This window comes from Crinia signifera, chromosome 1, assembly GCF_055691185.1.
Source record: "Crinia signifera chromosome 1, ASM5569118v1, whole genome shotgun sequence".
NCBI classification, from domain to species: domain Eukaryota; kingdom Metazoa; phylum Chordata; class Amphibia; order Anura; family Myobatrachidae; genus Crinia; species Crinia signifera.
The window spans coordinates 348,255,222-348,275,338 of NC_139217.1; the positions used below are offsets into that span (position 1 = coordinate 348,255,222).

A 20,117-nucleotide genomic window follows, 5' to 3' on the forward strand; every position below is an offset into this window, starting at 1 on the left:
ATATATATGCTGGCCGGTCAGCGGTTGTTTCAGGATGGCACCGGTAGCTGGGCAGAGACACAGCGTGGGAGGCCCTGGAAGACCGCGGCAGCGTGAGATTTCAAATAACCGGGACCTGCAGTGCTCTGAATTCAGTCGGACAGCCTGCCGATCTCTGCCCGGCTGTCAATGCTTTCAGTTTTTCCAGGCAGCGGCTGTCCCCCAGTTACCGCGAGCAACAGCCCTGCATGCCCGGTGGTGGTGGCTGTCTCCGGAAAAAAAAACCCCTAGTAATTGATGACACTTGGTGCTTCTACAAAACAAGGTGACACAAGGGATGCTGGTCATTAATCAGTCAGGGCCAGTGTTCTCACCGAACACTAATCCTGATAGATCGCTCAGCACACAGCGCTGGCACATCGCTGTGTGCTGAGCGATCATGCTGAGAGTACTGAGAGATCTAGCATCGCTCAGAACGCTCAGCTGGTCGCTACATGTGTAGGGCCCATTAGTGTTTAAACCCTTTAAGAATATTATTATAAAGATTCCCTAAATACAACACTGCCATCATGTTAGGACTCAGGCCTGATTCAGAGATGTATACAAACTCGATTGTTCCATAACATCTCTTATGGCAAGTGATCTGCACACTGTGCCTGCAATCTCTCGCAGTAAGACATTTGGAGTGGGGAATGGTCTGCCACAGCCAGTGTTCTATAAAACAGGAACATGTCAGCAGTAGGCGCTTCACTGCATAGTGCAGGAGGGTGACTCACTGAAATAGCAGCAATCTCCCTCTCTCCCTCATTAGTCTAACAATCTCCCTCATTTCACTTAGCCCACATTACACTGTTACATTTTTGGGTAAAAAAGGAACGAGACAGATACAATTACATTGAATCATCAGCACCATTTCCCAGCACTTTACCAAGTATAGTAGCTCTTATTAAATGCTTTGGGGCTCATCTACATTTGGATATAAGTCATTTTAAAATATTCCTCTCAGATGTAGCAGTACACACCCACTTTCACAATCACTTTTCACACTCTCTCCATATATGGAACTAGACACGCCCTTTGGGTGGAACATGACACGCCCCCTCAATGGGGTACTGTGCAAAATTCTACTACCAACTACAATCTCCCTGAATCTAATTTATAAAAGTAGGCAAGTCTGCTTCACTGGTCCTGACAGCGAGAACACACCGGCCACTCTAAGTATCCAGAGGATTACTCAGATTGCTGATGTTCATGAGTGATTTAAAGCTGCGTCTTCTTATGATGCTGCAGATCACAGAAGCTTGCAGAAATCATCTAATTTCACAAAACGCCTTCTGCTACATTGTTTAATTATAGTTTCTTATATATAGCGCAGCATATTCCATTGCGCTTTACAATTGGAAACAGTAATAAAATGAACTGGGTACTTACAGACCGATATAGAGGTAGGAGGGACCTGCTCGCAAGCTTAGAATCTATAGATACTATCTATGTTACTATCTGAGTCCATATATCAGTCAGGCTCTCAGTGTATACAAGCCACTTTCAGAAACATTCATCACGTATTTACACAGGTAATAATAGACAATAATGTGAGGAGCAATTCAATTGGTTTTTGACCTGTGTAAACAGATGATTTGTGTTGTTGAAGAGGTTTTATGTTTGTATGGTTTCCCTATGTGCTTACTATACAGATTCTTCTGTACAGAGGAGGGAAAATGCTGGTATAAAGTGAGTCAAAAGTGAAAATAAAATTAAGATCTATTATTTAAAAAGTAACTAAGGTTTTGGTAAAGCATGCACAGGGGGACATTTACTAAGATGGGAGTCCTATTTTACATGGTATGTTGCTATGGGCAACCAATCAGATACTGGGCAAATGCACTAAGCTTCAAAAAGTCATTAAATGGAGAGCGATAAACAACCAGCCAATCAGCTTCCATCTGTCATGTCACAGGCTGTGTTTGAAAAATGTCAGGAAGGAGCTTATTGGTTGGTTGTTTATCACTCCCCATTTGATCACTTATGAAGTTTAGTGCATCTGGCCCATTATCTATTATCTTCGAGAAGTTGCTAAATAAATAAGTAGATTCTGATTGGTTGCCCATATAACTCCCATCTTAGTAAATTTCCCCCACAATGATGTTACTTTATTTAAAGCTGTTGCACTTTTATATCAGAACAACTTTTAGGGGGTATTCAATCCCGGGTCCCGACTGTCGATCCACCCCGACAGCCTTGACCCTGTTTTTGTTTTGTTTGACCGCATGTCGCCAAGTGGGATTCAATGACCCACCTGCTGATTGGTGAAAAAGGGGCCTGTCCGCGTAAACGTCTGTGGATTGTCGAGACGTGTCCGTGATCATGACAATTCACGCCAGTTACCGACAAAACGGGCCCATCAGCTTTTAAAGTCGGGCCTGTTCTGACGATCTGCCTCTTCAATGCTGTCAGGAAAGGCAATAGCAAATAGCGGTGGGGATTAAATACCCCCCCCCCCTTAATCTTACTTAAAATACAATTTATCATTTATTTCTGCAAATAAAGTGGGGGCTAAATCCCAATGATTTAATGTTTATTTTCTTCTTTGAAAAAAAAAAAAAAAATCAATTAAATAATAGTAATGATAATAATAAATTGATGTTCATTGTGTGTTATAGTTTAGCATACTTTAGTAGATTAACAGGGGACTTCAATTGAGGGCGGATAGATTCTCCCAGCTGAATATGTGCCGCAGTCACTGCGCTTGATGGCAGCGGGATCTCACCCAAAAGTGTTTACTACCCCAGAGGGTGGAGAGCTTGTTTAATTGAGTCAAGGTTCAAATCGGCCGGCTGAAGGATGCTAGATGGGTTGCCATTGATGGTGTTGCTGTGGAAATGGTAATTAACGCCCTTCATCCACAATAAAATTCCCCAGTCGATCAGTGCTGTGGGATGGAATAACAAGATAAGATTACAACATGCTTCTTCTCTTATATTTTTAGTCAACACATTAATTTGAAGGTTCCAAACAATGCCAGTTATGTCACACACTTACAACTGGTCAAATTAGGACCTAACAATTTGTTGTGGATAGGTGGCTAATTCCCAGTTATAAATAGTGATAGACAATATTAACACTAGGTAATGATACATTGAATCATGCTGTATATATGCATGTATCATAGTCTTTCTTTGTTTTGTTTCTCGTATACTTTTAGGATATTGTAGTTAATAAACAGTTTGATGATCTGCACAATACTATGCAAGCAACTTTGCCAAATCTGTCTATCAAACTTGGAGGAAATTCTGAGATGTTCAAAAGACCCCTTAGAAAGGTAAGACCAGTTCCAAGGCCTCAAAGTTCTCATTATACTAGCAGTGGCGTAACTATAAAACACGCCAAAAAGTTTCAGACACCCCACTCCTCCCATAGTACCTGCTCATTTTTAGAGCATTCCTCCTCCCCCTGGCCGTCACTGTGGGTCGCTGGTCCCAACAGACTCATGTAGTGTTCTTCTCATTGACAGGGGTTTCCCCTCCCCCCTCATGCTGCTGCAGGCCACTTGTGCATGTTCCCATTAGAAATGTCCCTTCCAAAATGGCTTCTGCATCCTCTAGCATCCTTAATAAATGTCTCCTGTAAGGTGATGGCTAATATAAGAGGGTCATCTTCCAGCAGTGATTTTGCAGTAGCCCCCGCAGACCTCTAGCGCCCATATCTACCCAGCACCTCTAAGCCCCCCGGGGGTCTGTGGGGGCTATTGCTGCTGCTGTATACTACCAGTAACCACTATCAGTTCTATAAAACATTTTTTTTCTTACCAATAAAAGTGTAATATAACTCTCAAATGAAAGTGGATTTCAGTAGCTGAAATACAAAATGTATGGCATCAGAAGGAGAGCAACCTTTACAATATAATATAGGAGTGTACAAATGGAGCCACTCTCATTAGAGCGGCTCCCGGCGCTTCATGCGCCATTCACCATCCTGCGCCTGCCCCGCCCCATCCACCAGAATGGGGCACGCGTACGTGACTAATGCTTGCTCGTCCCTGTCCAATGCCGGCCCCGCCCCCGCCCCGCAATGAGAGCAGCTCCATCTGTATCTCACCTGTCACAATGGCAGTCATAGATGAGGCACAAATGTAGTGCAAATGACAATCCTAATTCTAGTGCACAGTAAGTAGGAAAATGACAGAGTTGATGCACAAACATGCAGCCTGATTCAGACCTGTTAGCTAGGCTAGCAAACAGGTCAGCCCTGCCCACAGCCCTGACAAACGTCCGCCCCGACACCCGCATCCCCTCGCTAACATGTAAGGGGATGTGTACAAGAACACTTCCCCTATCATGCGGCTGAAGGGGATCATTGGATGATTTCTCTCCCCCTTGGAAATAAAAGTCAGTCTAAACTGACTTTCATTTCAGATGGAGATGGCATAAAAGGGGGCGCTCATGTGATGTCAGCCGCCCTCCCCGAGCAGGCATCTGCCCACCCGCGTTCCCAGGGGAATGCCCAGCATTTCATGCTGCTCCAGTCCCCTGTCCACCTCGCCTGCCCCCTCTGTTGCAAAACTTGCCAAAGCCGGTTTTGTCAATACCTCCCAGGTTTTGCACATGCCATAAACATAAAAGGGGCCATATTCGGACCCGAGTGAATGCATCTGAATTGGCCTTATAGGCGGTTCAGTACATAAACAGTTTGTCAAGGGAGAAGGCAGAAGAAAAGTTGAACAGCAAGTCAAAGCAAAATTGATGGATGTTCACAGACTCAAAGGGAGAATTCAGTTGCCATCTCCACAAAATCTACGGTCTAAAGCAGTGGTAGCCCTCAAGAGCTACCAACAGTACACATTTTCCAGACAACCTAGCTGCTGCACAGCTGCACTCATTAATCACTGACACATTTTAAAAGATACACAGATGGAGCTAATTAGCTCACTTGTGAGTCTGTGAGGAGACCTGCAAAACATGCACTGTCGGTAGCTCTCGAGGACTAGGGTTGGCTACCCCAGGTCTAAAGTGATGGGGGACGACAGGGCTGATGTTCAATTGATATTTGTTAATACATGTTCTGTTTAAGCAGCTAACTAAACAGAAGTGAAGCCAGAAAGCCTCTTGGAGAGAGAAATTCCAAATTAGCTGCTCCTTTTATTAGGATAGATGTGGTCAGTATCTGAGATGGCAACTTTAAGTGGTGATCGCTCACGAGTCAGTGTCTTCAGAAAAACAGGGATCTGTAAGCTAATGACACCACACAGAAGAGGACTGCCATCAGGCGAAGACTTCCATGAGCCGTTTTGCACTGCTGGTGGTCCCTGTTGGAATTCAAGATGGTTATTACCGCCAACTTGCAATATCCACCCCCATTATTGTACATAAACTCACCATCGGGTATCCTCCCGGTTTACACCTTGTCTGTTGACAAACCTAAACACAACCTTAACTCTAAACTTAAATGACTTAACCTAAAATAAGACACGGACACAAAGTGCTGGCGTTTCAAAAGAATGTCAAATTTATTTTGACAACTAAAACTATGACTATAAATGGTGGCGGCACTAAAGAACGGTCACTATAGGAAAGGTGGGGTTAAAGATCACTATGCATACATACATCGCTGGTGATCATTTTTCCTGGTCAGCCACCCGGCCTGGTGGTGATGGCCATCCCCCGGACAGAAGCATGGCCCATGACAATCGATGTCGAGGGAGAGTGCACCCCACTACCTACACACACACACAGAGTTCTTAAAGAATGACCGTTCTTTACCGCCGCCGGAGAAGAAGAGAAAAAGGAGGGCAGGGTGGGTGGGGCTTCTTCAGACAGAGGGGTTGTCACTATAACTCGTGATCCCTTCTTACCCTGTCTAGAACCCTCCCCCTGCTATGATAGGCCTTGTGCCCATCCTCATTAACATACATGTGACCAACAGCACTGTGTAACCTGTGAAAAACCCTCAGTGGTTTATGCCCCTTCAGACTTAATCAGCCCTCTGTGTTTCTTTTTATATATATATATATATATATATATATATATATATATATATATATATATATATATATATATATATATGTATGTAATAATTAATAAATTACCTTATATTTTATTATTGGTGTCTATTTGTTCTTCTGCTATTGCTAGTATACACTGGCTGACATACCGGCGATATATCGGTTGTTCAATTGAACAGCCAATATATTGGCCAGTGTGTACCCAGCATTAGCAGCTTACCTGGTAGTTGTGCCCGTACTTCAACACCTGTGTGCTTACCTTTCAGGCAGACCCATTGCACAAACTCAAACAATACGCAAAGGAAAATAACCTGCAGCTGGTTGAATTGTTTGGGAAAAAGAGTGACAATACAAGTGCCCCTATCGCTCATGAGGACTTTGAGCTGGACTTAATGGCAAGTTCCCAGTTATATGTCCTACGGCTGGAAATGAGAGTCTTTGTTATCACAGGTTACAAATGACAATAGAACAATTAGATATATGTTTGCCTGAAGCGGTTTGTTTTAGGTCACAATATAAAAACACAGAATGTACAGTATATCCTGTGATTTATACAAAGGTGCACATTTTCTCTATGTTCTCAGGAGATGCCTCCACAAACTATCTTATCTAAGAAAGAACAGTGACCTTAAGGCCCCCATACACTATGCGATTTGGGCACGATTTTGCCGTAAAATCGGCCCAAATCGCATATGGAGACATGCCCTCCGACCCGATGCACGGCCCCGGGATCAGGGGAGCGGCGCAGGGAGCCCGGCAGAGGAGAAGAAGAAACTACCGTCAGCTGGAGCAGTGGGGGCAGCGCAGAGTACCAGGGAGCCGGTCCGGGCAGGAGAAGACGCTGCCAGGCAGCGCGAGTGGCGCCGGGAGCAGAACACTTAAAAAAAACATACAAACTCATAGGAAGCCATTGATTGGCTGTGACCTCTCTCAGCCAATCGCTAATTGGCTGAGAGAGGTCTAAGCCAATCAATGGCTTCCTATGCGTTTGTATGGGCTTTTTTTTTTTAAGTGTTCTGCTGCTCCCGAGTCCCACCGCTGCCCGGCAGCGTCTTCTCCTGCCCGGTCTGGCTCCCTGGTACTCTGCGCTGCCCCCACTGCTCCCGCTGATGGCAGTGGCTTCTTACACTGCTCCCTGCGCCCCAGGAGGCAATTAGGGAAGTGTGGCAAGGCATGCTGGAGGGCCACAGTTTGGACATGCCTGCCATAGATGGACTACTATATGCTCAATTGCAGACTGTAAATGTAAATGCAGGCTTCAGTTTGAATTTGGCTCCCCCTTCAGACACAATGCCTATCACCATCATCCTAATTTGTATCTAGGGATGGGGAGGCAGTATCAGTGCTCCTGGTTTCTGCTCCTCTATGCCATGCAGGGAAAGGGGGCCCTACAGAATAATGCACATTATTTGGTAAAATAACCCTGCTTCTCTCACACTAATATGGGCATATCATGGTTACACAATGCAATCCTATATGAATGAAAATTAAATACATATATCCATCTCCCTAATATCTTATGCACAGAAGCTAAAAAAGTTTTGCAATTTTTGGTGCACAATTGATATCAATACACAGAGGAAATGGCTTCTACTTTGTGCGGAGGTGACATAAATAACCCCTACTTTGTCTACTCTTTACACTAACACTGGTTGTCAGTAACATCAGAACACATCTACAGTAAAGCGCAGATGAGGCAGCTCAACGTCTATTTTGACATTTCTTTTATCCTCAAATTAAAATCTCAATAAAGGGAGAAGAGAATCAGAGATGTCTGAAAACCAGTTTCAGTACTTGTCTTACCCACAGTGGACTTGAAATATCATATTTTCTTAGAAATAAGAAACCGTCCCTATATACAACTGATAGGACTTGGACAAACATTGTGGTCCACAGGCTTTTCAAATAATAATGTTCTGATTCTGATTAGCATCTAGATTAATAGTTTTATAATTTTTATTTCATGTATTTGGTATTTAATGGTGTATTATTATCACTAACCAGTGAGATTTAGTGTAATTATTCATTTATTTTATACTGTACATTGTTTCTAGCGCGTTTATCTATTTTTTGTGTTGATTTCTTGCATCTTTGGGAACTAGACATTTCCTGTTACAGACGCTGTTTGTGTGGGATGCAGTTAAAATCCCGGCCGCCGAAATCCCGACACTTTCTCCCTCCAGGGGTGTCCACGACACCCCTGGAGGGAGAATAAATTAGGGTGCCGAGCGTAGCGAGGCACCGGGCCCGCAAGGGGGAGCGATCCACATCCCCCCCCTTGTCGGGATTTCGGCGGTCGGGATTCCGGCGTCGGGATTTTGACCACCGGGATCCCGACCGCCGGGACTTCATACTGAATCCGCTTGAACCTGCTGTGAGTGTGTGTGTGTGTGTGTGTGTATGTATATATATATATATATATTATAAAAAAATTTTTTAGAAGATATATACAAGCGCAGCAGCGTATATGGTCCACACCAAAAGGATATATAGTTGAGGGACTTTTTTTTCCCCGTGGGGTTTAGCACAGATATACCACCTTTCTGTGTTTATTAGGAGGGATTCGATCCCTTCAAAAGACCCCACCCCCTCAACAGACCACGCCTCCATGAAGGCTGCTTCTAGAAATTTCCCAGGCTGGTTTTAAATTCAAATGCACTTCTTGTGGGGGTGGGGGCCCATGCTGTGCGTCTCCCTGTTATACTGACTCCAGATGGTAATGCATAGTGCTCAGTGGCGTAACTAATATTTTTGCGCCCCCCGCCAAAATTGACATCCCCCCATAGCCCCCAATGTAAAGTAAAGACCACCCCTTACCCCTCCACATGCTGCCGCCGTCGCATTCCTGGTCCGGCACCGCAGATATCCTCCTGGCTCCGTCTCCTGCAGTTATGAAAAATTACACTGCAAAATGGCTGCCCCCTAATAGTAGACAGTTTTTAAGGATGCTAGAGGAGGCCGCCGCCTCCTCTAACATTCCTAAAAAACGGTCTACTGTATGGGTGCAGCCGATTTGCCGTGTAATTTTTCATTACATGACAGGAGGATATCTGCGGTGCCAGACCAGGCAGGAATGCGGCGGCGGCATACGGAGGGGTAAGGGGGGCGGCTCTGAGCAGTGTGCTGAGCACTGGCGGTGCCCCGCTGGCGCTTGCTCCCCCAAGCAGCCGCGGTGGCTGCCGTACGGTAGCTATGCCACTTATATTGCTAGTAAAGAGGATCCATGCTCTTTGTAACCCATTTTTAGCACACACTGGAATAACCGCCAATCGTTCCGACTTTACTGGCGATTTCCCTTGAAGTAGCCAAATTGAGCATATACACATTGCAATTTTGGAATAGACCTAACCATTCATCACATTTTTTGTTGCATGTGATGTATTGTTGTTCCTGTCCACACCAGAACAACCTTCATGCCAGTCCATTCAAAGGAGTGGCATGAAAGTGACATCAAATTGGTCTGACATATCATTTGTTGTCCAGTTTGGCCTACAGGCTGCAAGATAGGTACCAAATTGCTAGCTATATTACTAGGTTTCATGTGCTGCACATTAAGGGGGAAATTTACTAAGAATACGAATACAAAATTTCGTATTCTTAATACGAATGACAACGACTGCATACGGCTGTTTCAGCCGTATGCAAAGTCGTGTTTTGGAGGGGAATTTACAAAGCAGTCAAATACGACTGCTTTGTAACCCTCCGATGGCGTAATGATTCGTATTAGCGGCCGTATATATGGCCGCTAATACGAATTCGGACAGGTTCCCCCTCACAGCCTTAACAAACACCAGGCTGAAAGAGCCAGGCTGTAATAAAAAATAAGGGAACCCGGCAAATAGGGGTCCCCAGGCTCCAAGTCCGGGGCTGGTTCCCAAAATACGGGGGACAAAATGAATAGGGGTCCCCCGTATTTTAAGAACCAGGCCAAACCAGTCAGCAGGGTAATGTCACAGCCGGGGGACACTTATTAGATAAGTTCCCGTGGCCAAAACATCACCCTACTGACCAGTCAGCCTGGCCAGGGGTCCTGAGGGAGTGGGGACCCCCCCTCCAGGACTTTCCTAACCAGGCTGAAGCCTGGTGCTGTCCCCGGTGGCCCTGGAGCGGTGGTCACCAGGCTGATGAACTTATGTAAAAGAAAGAATAAGCTATTGTTTAATACTGTGTCCCAGCAAGCCCCGGACCCAGGAACCAAGGCACCGGACCCTGGACCATGGACCTACCGACGGGCTCAAGAAAGGCCCTTTAATGCCCCACATTCTGGGACTTGTGGTTCACCAAGTCCCAGCTTGTGGGGGAGACTTGCTGGGACTTATAGTTCCACAGTATTAAACAATAGTTTATTCTTTCTTTTACACAAGTTTATCAGCCCAGTGACCACTGCTCCAGGGTCATTGGGGACAGCACCAGGCTTCAGCCTGGTCAGGTAATTCCTGGAGGGGGGGGGGGGCCCTTTATTGGGGGGGCCCCACTCCCCCAGGGCCCCTGGCCAGGCTGACTGGTCAGTAGGGTGATGTTTTGGCCACGGGAACTGATCTAATAAGTGTCTCCCGGCTGTGACATTACCCTGCTGGCTGGTTTGGCCTGGGGCTGGTTCTTAAAATACAGGGGACCCCAATTCATCTTGTCCCCCATATTTTGGGAACCAGCCCCGGACCTGGGGCTGGTTTAAAAAAATCGGGGAACCCCTATTTGCCGGGTTTCCTGATTTTTTTATTACCAGCCAGGTGCTGGTTACGGCTGTGGGGGGGAATCCACGCCGTTTTTTTTCTGTTTTTTTTTTTAAATTCTTATTTTTTTTACACTGAAGGCTGCAAATACGACAGAAAAAAAAGTGTATTTTCCTGCCGTATTTGTTCTGCCATTTGCGGGCGTTTTACGCCAATTAGCGGCCGTATTTTCAATACGGCCGCTTAGTAAATCAGGAACCACCATTCTTTTAAATGGTGATTTCTGTCATATTGTATCAATGGGCTTATACTAAACAAACAAGCTTTGATCCGCGACTGGCGCTATATAAATGTGCAGCTAGGTCTGTTTCCCCGGAGACCATCAATTCTCCAAACAAATAGATTTCAAGCAGGGGTAGGTGGGAGACAACCAGCGCAGAAGAATGAAACTTGCTGTGTGCAGGAGAAATGGGATGCAGGTGTGTTGCTTGGTGGACAATTAGGACCACACTTACTTTCTAATCCCTTCTCGTGTTCACGTAGCAGTTTCTTTCTTAAAACAGGATACACTTCTTCAAGCATACAATATACAAATGCAGACTTACTTAATGATTCTGTCACGAGTGCCCATAAAGGTATCTTTCAAGGACCGCACTCCGTAGTAGACAAAAACGGTTTATTTCAGACATCCGACATCACATGAAAACAAATAGCAGCAAGACAGCAAGACAGCAAGGGGTAGTCCTGATCCCTTCAATGGAGCCTGATGTTTCTATGACCCGCTCCCAGCGCTGCAGACGCCGGAATGGAAGACTCGTTGTCCGGGACCCAGATACCTGTACTTGCACGCAGACCTCTGGCGATGGATGCGTCAGGGTAGGTCACGTCAACGCGTTTCGGAATGAATTCCTTTTTCAAGACGTGCTGTTCTGTCTCCAGAGCCCTCTATTTACGCTCTGGGTTTCAGGTCACATGACCGCTTTCTCTCCAATCAGGTATTACACCTATTTAACCGGCTGATACAGCAATTATATACTATGTATCAATATACATTATGTATTATACACTGTTAAAAAGTTTAATACAATATATAAAAAAATATTAAAACATTTATATAAATGAGCGATATATAAATCACTAAAAACATATTAAATATATTCAATATATAAGCCGGGGATAAAAAAGACGTACAAACATAATAAAAACAAAGATTAGTCACAAATAATTAAAAGACCATACCTAAAAAAGTGCAAAAAGTTAAACAGGATTTAAATGAACCATTTGTACTCAAAATCAACGTTAAGGCCTCTAGGGACCAACGTTTTTAGTTCAAAAATAGTTTTCATTTCTAACCTGGCAAGGTTCTGTTCTGTGTGTTTAACCCTCCAGTTCCTGTTACAAATTTTAATACCACAGAATTGTTTTAAATGCTTTATGTCACATGAGTGGTTATTTTTGAAATGCAGGGATAAATTATGCAGTTCATGGCCCTTTTTAATATTTCGCACATGTTCCCCAAGGCGTTCCTTTAACATCCGCCCTGTACGTCCTACATATTGTGTACCACATATGCATTCCAATAAATACACCACATTTTTGGTACCACATGTGATAAAATCTCTAATTTCATATTCCTTATTTGTCACATTCGACTTGTATTTCACTATTTTCTTTTCTGTTTTTACCAATTTGCAAATACTACATTGACCACAACGGTAAAATCCCTTTGATGTTATTTTCGTTTTTTCGTTTTTTTCTATTTTAACCATAATGTTTTTTTCCAGTTCTTTATACTCTACGGATTTGGCATATGGTTTAACCAATGTATAGAGATCCTCTATCTCTTTCTCTATATTTTTTAATTTATTGCCCTTTTCTTTTATTATCAGCTCCATTAGGGAATTGGCACAATTATCCAATATCGTAAACCACTCTTTCTTAAAACTTTCTGTTTCTGATATAAAGGAAGGCAACTTATCGATTCTTAAACCTCTAGGGATAATCTTATCCTTTAAATATCTCTCCAGGGTAGCGGTTTCCCACCATAACTTGCCCTCCTTTATAAGCAATTTCTCTACCTTAGACATAACATTATCCAAGTTCTCATCACTCACAGCTGGGAAATCATCCCCTCCTTTAGTGAATAAGCTATCAATGTTTTCTACACGTATTTTTCTGTGTTTAAACATTGTGTAAATAGCAGCCTGTCACAGATCTTGATGGAAACGACAATATACTAAACAAACAAGCTTTGATCCGCGACTGGCGCTATATAAATGTGCAGCTAGGTCTGTTTCCCCGGAGACCATCAATTCTCCAAACAAATAGATTTCAAGCAGGGGTAGGTGGGAGACAACCAGCGCAGAAGAATGAAACTTGCTGTGTGCAGGAGAAATGGGATGCAGGTGTGTTGCTTGGTGGACAATTAGGACCACACTTACTTTCTAATCCCTTCTCGTGTTCACGTAGCAGTTTCTTTCTTAAAACAGGATACACTTCTTCAAGCATACAATATACAAATGCAGACTTACTTAATGATTCTGTCACGAGTGCCCATAAAGGTATCTTTCAAGGACCGCACTCCGTAGTAGACAAAAACGGTTTATTTCAGACATCCGACATCACATGAAAACAAATAGCAGCAAGACAGCAAGACAGCAAGGGGTAGTCCTGATCCCTTCAATGGAGCCTGATGTTTCTATGACCCGCTCCCAGCGCTGCAGACGCCGGAATGGAAGACTCGTTGTCCGGGACCCAGATACCTGTACTTGCACGCAGACCTCTGGCGATGGATGCGTCAGGGTAGGTCACGTCAACGCGTTTCGGAATGAATTCCTTTTTCAAGACGTGCTGTTCTGTCTCCAGAGCCCTCTATTTACGCTCTGGGTTTCAGGTCACATGACCGCTTTCTCTCCAATCAGGTATTACACCTATTTAACCGGCTGATACAGCAATTATATACTATGTATCAATATACATTATGTATTATACACTGTTAAAAAGTTTAATACAATATATAATTGAAAAAATTATTAATAAACATTGGAGCGTTTTAACTAAAGATCCGGTATTGCAACCATACCTAAGTATTCGTCCAAAATTTGTATACAGACGTGCTGAAAATTTGCGCAGCATGCTTGTCCAGAGTGCGATACCCATTGACACCAGACCATCAAGAATAACATCAAAGGGATTTTACCGTTGTGGTCAATGTAGTATTTGCAAATTGGTAAAAACAGAAAAGAAAATAGTGAAATACAAGTCGAATGTGACAAATAAGGAATATGAAATTAGAGATTTTATCACATGTGGTACCAAAAATGTGGTGTATTTATTGGAATGCATATGTGGTACACAATATGTAGGACGTACAGGGCGGATGTTAAAGGAACGCCTTGGGGAACATGTGCGAAATATTAAAAAGGGCCATGAACTGCATAATTTATCCCTGCATTTCAAAAATAACCACTCATGTGACATAAAGCATTTAAAACAATTCTGTGGTATTAAAATTTGTAACAGGAACTGGAGGGTTAAACACACAGAACAGAACCTTGCCAGGTTAGAAATGAAAACTATTTTTGAACTAAAAACGTTGGTCCCTAGAGGCCTTAACGTTGATTTTGAGTACAAATGGTTCATTTAAATCCTGTTTAACTTTTTGCACTTTTTTAGGTATGGTCTTTTAATTATTTGTGACTAATCTTTGTTTTTATTATGTTTGTACGTCTTTTTTATCCCCGGCTTATATATTGAATATATTTAATATGTTTTTAGTGATTTATATATCGCTCATTTATATAAATGTTTTAATATTTTTTATATATTGTATTAAATATTTTTTTATATATTGTATTAAACTTTTTAACAGTGTATAATACATAATGTATATTGATACATAGTATATAATTGCTGTATCAGCCGGTTAAATAGGTGTAATACCTGATTGGAGAGAAAGCGGTCATGTGACCTGAAACCCAGAGCGTAAATAGAGGGCTCTGGAGACAGAACAGCACGTCTTGAAAAAGGAATTCATTCCGAAACGCGTTGACGTGACCTACCCTGACGCATCCATCGCCAGAGGTCTGCGTGCAAGTACAGGTATCTGGGTCCCGGACAACGAGTCTTCCATTCCGGCGTCTGCAGCGCTGGGAGCGGGTCATAGAAACATCAGGCTCCATTGAAGGGATCAGGACTACCCCTTGCTGTCTTGCTGTCTTGCTGCTATTTGTTTTCATGTGATGTCGGATGTCTGAAATAAACCGTTTTTGTCTACTACGGAGTGCGGTCCTTGAAAGATACCTTTATGGGCACTCGTGACAGAATCATTAAGTAAGTCTGCATTTGTATATTGTATGCTTGAAGAAGTGTATCCTGTTTTAAGAAAGAAACTGCTACGTGAACAAACATGAGAAGGGATTAGAAAGTAAGTGTGGTCCTAATTGTCCACCAAGCAACACACCTGCATCCCATTTCTCCTGCACACAGCAAGTTTCATTCTTCTGCGCTGGTTGTCTCCCACCTACCCCTGCTTGTATCAATGGGCTATTCATTCGTATTTGTAAATAAAAATACGAATGTCCCATCAATACCAATATGTAAATTCGTATTTTTGGCATAGTAAATGCCAAAAATACGAATACACCCCCCCAAAAAAATCATATTTTCGTATGAAAATACGATTTTTTTTCACAAATGTATCTTAGTAAATCCCCCCCTAAATTACCTCAAATGTGCAAACTACCTCTGGCCGGAGTCACCTGATACTGACTCCGGGAGCAGAGGAAGAACTGAATGCTGGGTGCTATAAACCAGGAGACTGTACTGACCTTAAGATGCATCAATGAATGAGAAAGCAGACCAGCAATACAGGAAGCAGGGGCTGAGGGTAGACCAGACAGCTGTTTTAGGAGGGATGCGGTTAATTTCCCGGCGGTCGGGATCCCGGCGGTCGGAATCCCGACCGCCGAAATCCCGAAACTTTCTCCCTCCGTGGGTGTCCACGACACCCATAGAGGGAGAATAAAATAGCGCGCCGAGCGTAGCGAGGCACCGGGCCCGCTGCGTGGCGAGCGCAGCGAGCCCGCAAGGGGGGGCGATCCATGTCCCCCCCTTGTCGGGATTTCGGCGGTCGGGATTCCAGTGTCGGGATTCCGACCGCCGGGATCCCGACCGCCGGGAAATCATATCGGATCCGTTTTAGGATTCCAGATAAGATGGTAAGCAGGAGCTGGGAGAATAGAGGTCAGCTATTTCTTGAATCCTGTTATGATGGTATGCAGGAGCTGGGAGTCCAGCTACATATAATTTTCCCAATGGCATTATGTGGGAGCTGGGAGAATGCAGGTCAGCTATTTAGGATTTCCCTGATGGTATTATGCAGAAGCTGGGAGAATGCAGACCAGCTACAACGTTGCTAGAAAGGAGAGCTGGCGCCGAGCCGCCAAGTGAAGCAGATGAGCGGCAACTAACAGGATGCTGACTTTAGGTCAACAGTTATTAGGTTGATCACTATTAGTCAACATGCATTAGTCAACACAATGGTCAACGCAGCATATGGTCACCATGAGTTTTTAGGATTTCTACAATTATTTTAAACTTTTTCATACTTAACCATCCATGTCACCTATGATTTTAAACGGTACGTGTGTGGAGCACAGCGTTAGCTGAGCGAGGCACCTTGCCTGAAGAATAGCAAGTGAACCTGGTACACATATACCCCTTTCACATCAGAAAATGCAGGGACATTCCCAGGAATATTGTCCCAGGATGATGCAGGGACATTCCCGTGTTGGTCCATTTCACGTCGGGCTAGTCCCTGCATTTTTTGTTGTGTGAAGGGGGTGGGAAGGAAGCGGGCAGGAGGAGGCTGTCAGGAGATGGGGAGGAGGCAGGATGGTGGCAATTACTCATCCCGGTTGCTGGTCCTCAATTTGGGTGCAGATGACAGCAGGTCAGCCGGCGGGTGCAGATGACGCAGCTCTCCGTAGGCAGTGAGGGTGTCGGAGAGCTGCGTCATCTTCATCCACTGCTGTCCTGTCATTTGCGCCCGCAACCTGTGTGGATCCCCAGCCTGACAGCACACCGAGGACCGGCAACGCGGGTAAGTACCTCCTAGCCCTTTCACACCGGTCAGGTCCCCGGGTTGAACCCGGGAACAACCCTGCTCCATAGCAGGGTTGGAATCCTGGGAAATTTGGCTGGTGTGAAAGGGGTATCATTGTGCTACAAGAAACAAAAAAAGAAAGAAGACAGAAAAGGAGTCTGTTCGTGGCGCACTAACAATAATGATAGTTTGTTAAAAATGTTTGACTTTTATTCGTTTATGTTAAAATTATGGTCTATTGCCACAGCGAAATTTTTACTGTGGCAATAGACCATAATTTTAACATAAACTAATAAAATTTTTTTTTTTTTTTAAAGAACTATCATTATTGTTAGTGCGCCACGAACAGACTCCTTTTCTGTCTTCTTTCTTTTTTTGCATCTAACTCAAAGTCTGAGGCTGCACCCCCTATAAATACATAATAAACTGTAAAAATAAAATAAACAATAAGGGGTTATCTTCTGAAAAAGAATAAAAATCTTGAGAAATTAGTCCTAGTGCGGGTATTGTCTCTCCAAAACTTCAAATGCTACAAGAAACACAATTGCCACCCAAAAATGTAAAAACTCATGTTCACCTTTTTATCTGTCGACCATTTCTTGTCTGCCTTTTGCTCATGTCTACCTTCTTCACAGCAACCCTGTGCATGTCGACCTTTTTTGGTTGACCTAGACACTTTTGACCTATGTTGACCCTATGAACCAAACCCTCAGTGAACAATAACCTAAATCATATGGCACTTTGTCAGAGTGGTTTCCTCTGTCCTCATCCCCAATGGGCACTTTTCTGATTTTATAAGAAAAACCCTCCATTTCCTGCTGATGGGGAGACCCTAACGATGGCATATTCACAATATTTATTTATTTATAAGTGTTGAAATGTAATTTTTTGTTTAAATTTCTTCTGGTCATTTCATTTCAGGCTTGAGAAACACCAGGGATTATTTATTAATATTATTATTAACAACATTTTCTTACTGCACATAGGGCCTGATTCAGACCTGGGAATGTTCACAGCCTAGAGAACAGGAAAATGCCACACACCACCCCACCAAACAAATCCCCTCTCTAACATGCGAGGGGATGTGTACACTAACATATCATTTCAAATGCTGCAGCACGGGTGAAAAATCATTTGATGGTCGCTCACCATCGAATGATTTTTCACCCTTATGCTAGTAAAAGTCAGTCGAGACTGACTTTTATTATGGCCTCAGATTGCTGATGTGATGTGATGTCAGCCGCCCGCCTCCAGCAGGCATCAACATATCTGCGTCTGCAGGGGGGCATCCAGCGTTTTTGGGGAACACCCATAAAACGGTGTGTGGTTCTCAGCTTCCTCCCCCTTGCCACCCCTGCCCGCCCCTCCAGGAGCAAACAGCCTAGCGAGTGTGAATCTTGCTGAAGACATTCGCCCCCAGTGTTAGAACATGTGAATATTCACGCACATGACCATCGGGAACAGGGCCGAATTTGGCCCGCTACAAGCAGGTGTGAATCGGCCGCATAGTGCCAACATATTCCATTGTGCTTTAGGGGTTTATTCTAGTTCATTCTTTCTGACAAAATCCTTCTTAGATGGACAAAACCATGTGGTTCAAACAGAAAAAGGACCAATGGCGATGAGGAGGTGTTTACCGGCCAATGAAAAGATAAGAAATATGATAGCAGGTTAGAACCCTCAAATATCAATCTCTTGGTCACAACACAGGAGGGGGTTCTTCGTTAGCGTACCCGTACTCACACTCAGAGTTGAGGTTATGTGCTCATAAAGGTATCTTTTGTAACACTAGGGAATTTCACCACAAGTGGATTTCGACAACCAAATGCGTACCGTACTCACAAGTCGGAATTGTTGGTACAGGCGCATAAAGGTTTCTTTTACTTTGAAGAAAGAGGTCCAAATCTCTCATTTGTAAAAATGTTCTCAGCATTAACACCATATAAAAGACAAAGAAGCCTCTTTCAGGAAAGGGGAGTACATATTTATTGATACAAAACAAAATGATGGGGAGCACCAGATGTAAAAAGCACGGTACCTGGTGACTGGGGTATTGGCCTTATACCCCAATCATATCCGCAAGCAAGTGGTACAACTCCCCAAATGTAGTACAGCAAGGCTCCTCTCCTGCCAACGCGTTTCGACAGGATAACCTGTCTTTTTCAAGGCTTGGAGAGGAGTACATACTAAGCCAGTATTTATACCCATACACTTGTTAGGCCAGCCCCGGAAGTGAGTGAAAAACGGAAGTTTAGGCCCGTTTACTCGAACTCTAAAAACTAGAGTTCAGAAGTATTCATTAACACATGGGGGTAACCAGGGGATTAGCGCTGTATAATCCCTGAGTTTGTGGCCGAAAACGAAGGTTCTGAAGGGTAGAACTGAAGCCCTTTAGACGCGTGGAACGCACGCGCTGCCGGCTATGGAACGCATGACGACTTCCGGCGTCCGCGTCATTTCCGGCTTCTAGGATCCCCCGGCCGCAAGCTGATGACCTGTGGCGCGGGGAGACTGTGTATGTCCCTGGATCCTCTGCTATAGTAGCCGTGGAACGCACGGCCATATTGGAAAGCAATAGCTGAGTAAATGCTCAGGTATGAAACGCACGGCCATCTTGAAAACGGAATGGTTTAAAGTGCGGAATAAGGAAGTGCAGGACAATAAATATTGGCTTATTACAAAAGACACTATACATATTAAATCATTAAATTGCATGTGGGTGCATAAAATTGGATAAAAAGAAAGAGATAAAAAACGTCCTCCAATAAATGGATATAAAAACGTTAAAAAGTATTAAGATAAAAGAGTTAGAGGAACCACTTGAGCTCGAAATCTGAGTTCAAGCCATGTGGAGATAGTGACTTTAGGTCAAAAATCCACTTCATCTCCTTTCTGGCAAGATTAGTATCTTTGTTCTTATGCCGCCAGTTATCTTTAATGAGTTCTAATCCCCAAAAACCTTTAATTTGATTGGGGGAACAGTGGTGAACCTCTTTAAAATGTAATGAAAAGGGATGATCAACATTGCCCTTTTTTATATTTCTAATATGCTCGGACCACCGGACCTTCAGGGTCCTGGTGGTCTTACCCACATACAATTTATTACAGGTGCACATGATGACATAAATGGCATATCTGGAATTGCATGTCATAAAATGATTAAGTTTAAAAACCTGTCCATTGAGGACTAATTCCACTGTTTTTTTATCAGTGGTACCACAAGATTTACACATAGAACAATCCCCGCATCTATGGAAACCCTTGTTTCTAATTAATCCTCCCAAAGGTTTCTCTATAAAGCACTCGAAGTTAATTTGTCTTTTATATTGGGCGCTCTCTTGTAAATGAATCTTGGTTTATT

The 20,117-nt window shown here is 43.6% G+C and overlaps 1 protein-coding gene across 1 annotated transcript in view; it reads left to right on the forward strand.

The window, feature by feature from the left end:
- LOC146008045 (uncharacterized) overlaps positions 1 to 20,117 on the forward strand; it is a 63,266-nt gene that overhangs the window by 32,256 nt on the left and 10,893 nt on the right. Inside the window, exons 10-11 of the mRNA XM_083146937.1 lie at positions 3,182 to 3,298; positions 6,244 to 6,372. Coding sequence (XP_083003063.1) covers positions 3,182 to 3,298; positions 6,244 to 6,372 — 246 coding nt within the window. The remainder of the gene's footprint in view (positions 1 to 3,181; positions 3,299 to 6,243; positions 6,373 to 20,117) is intronic.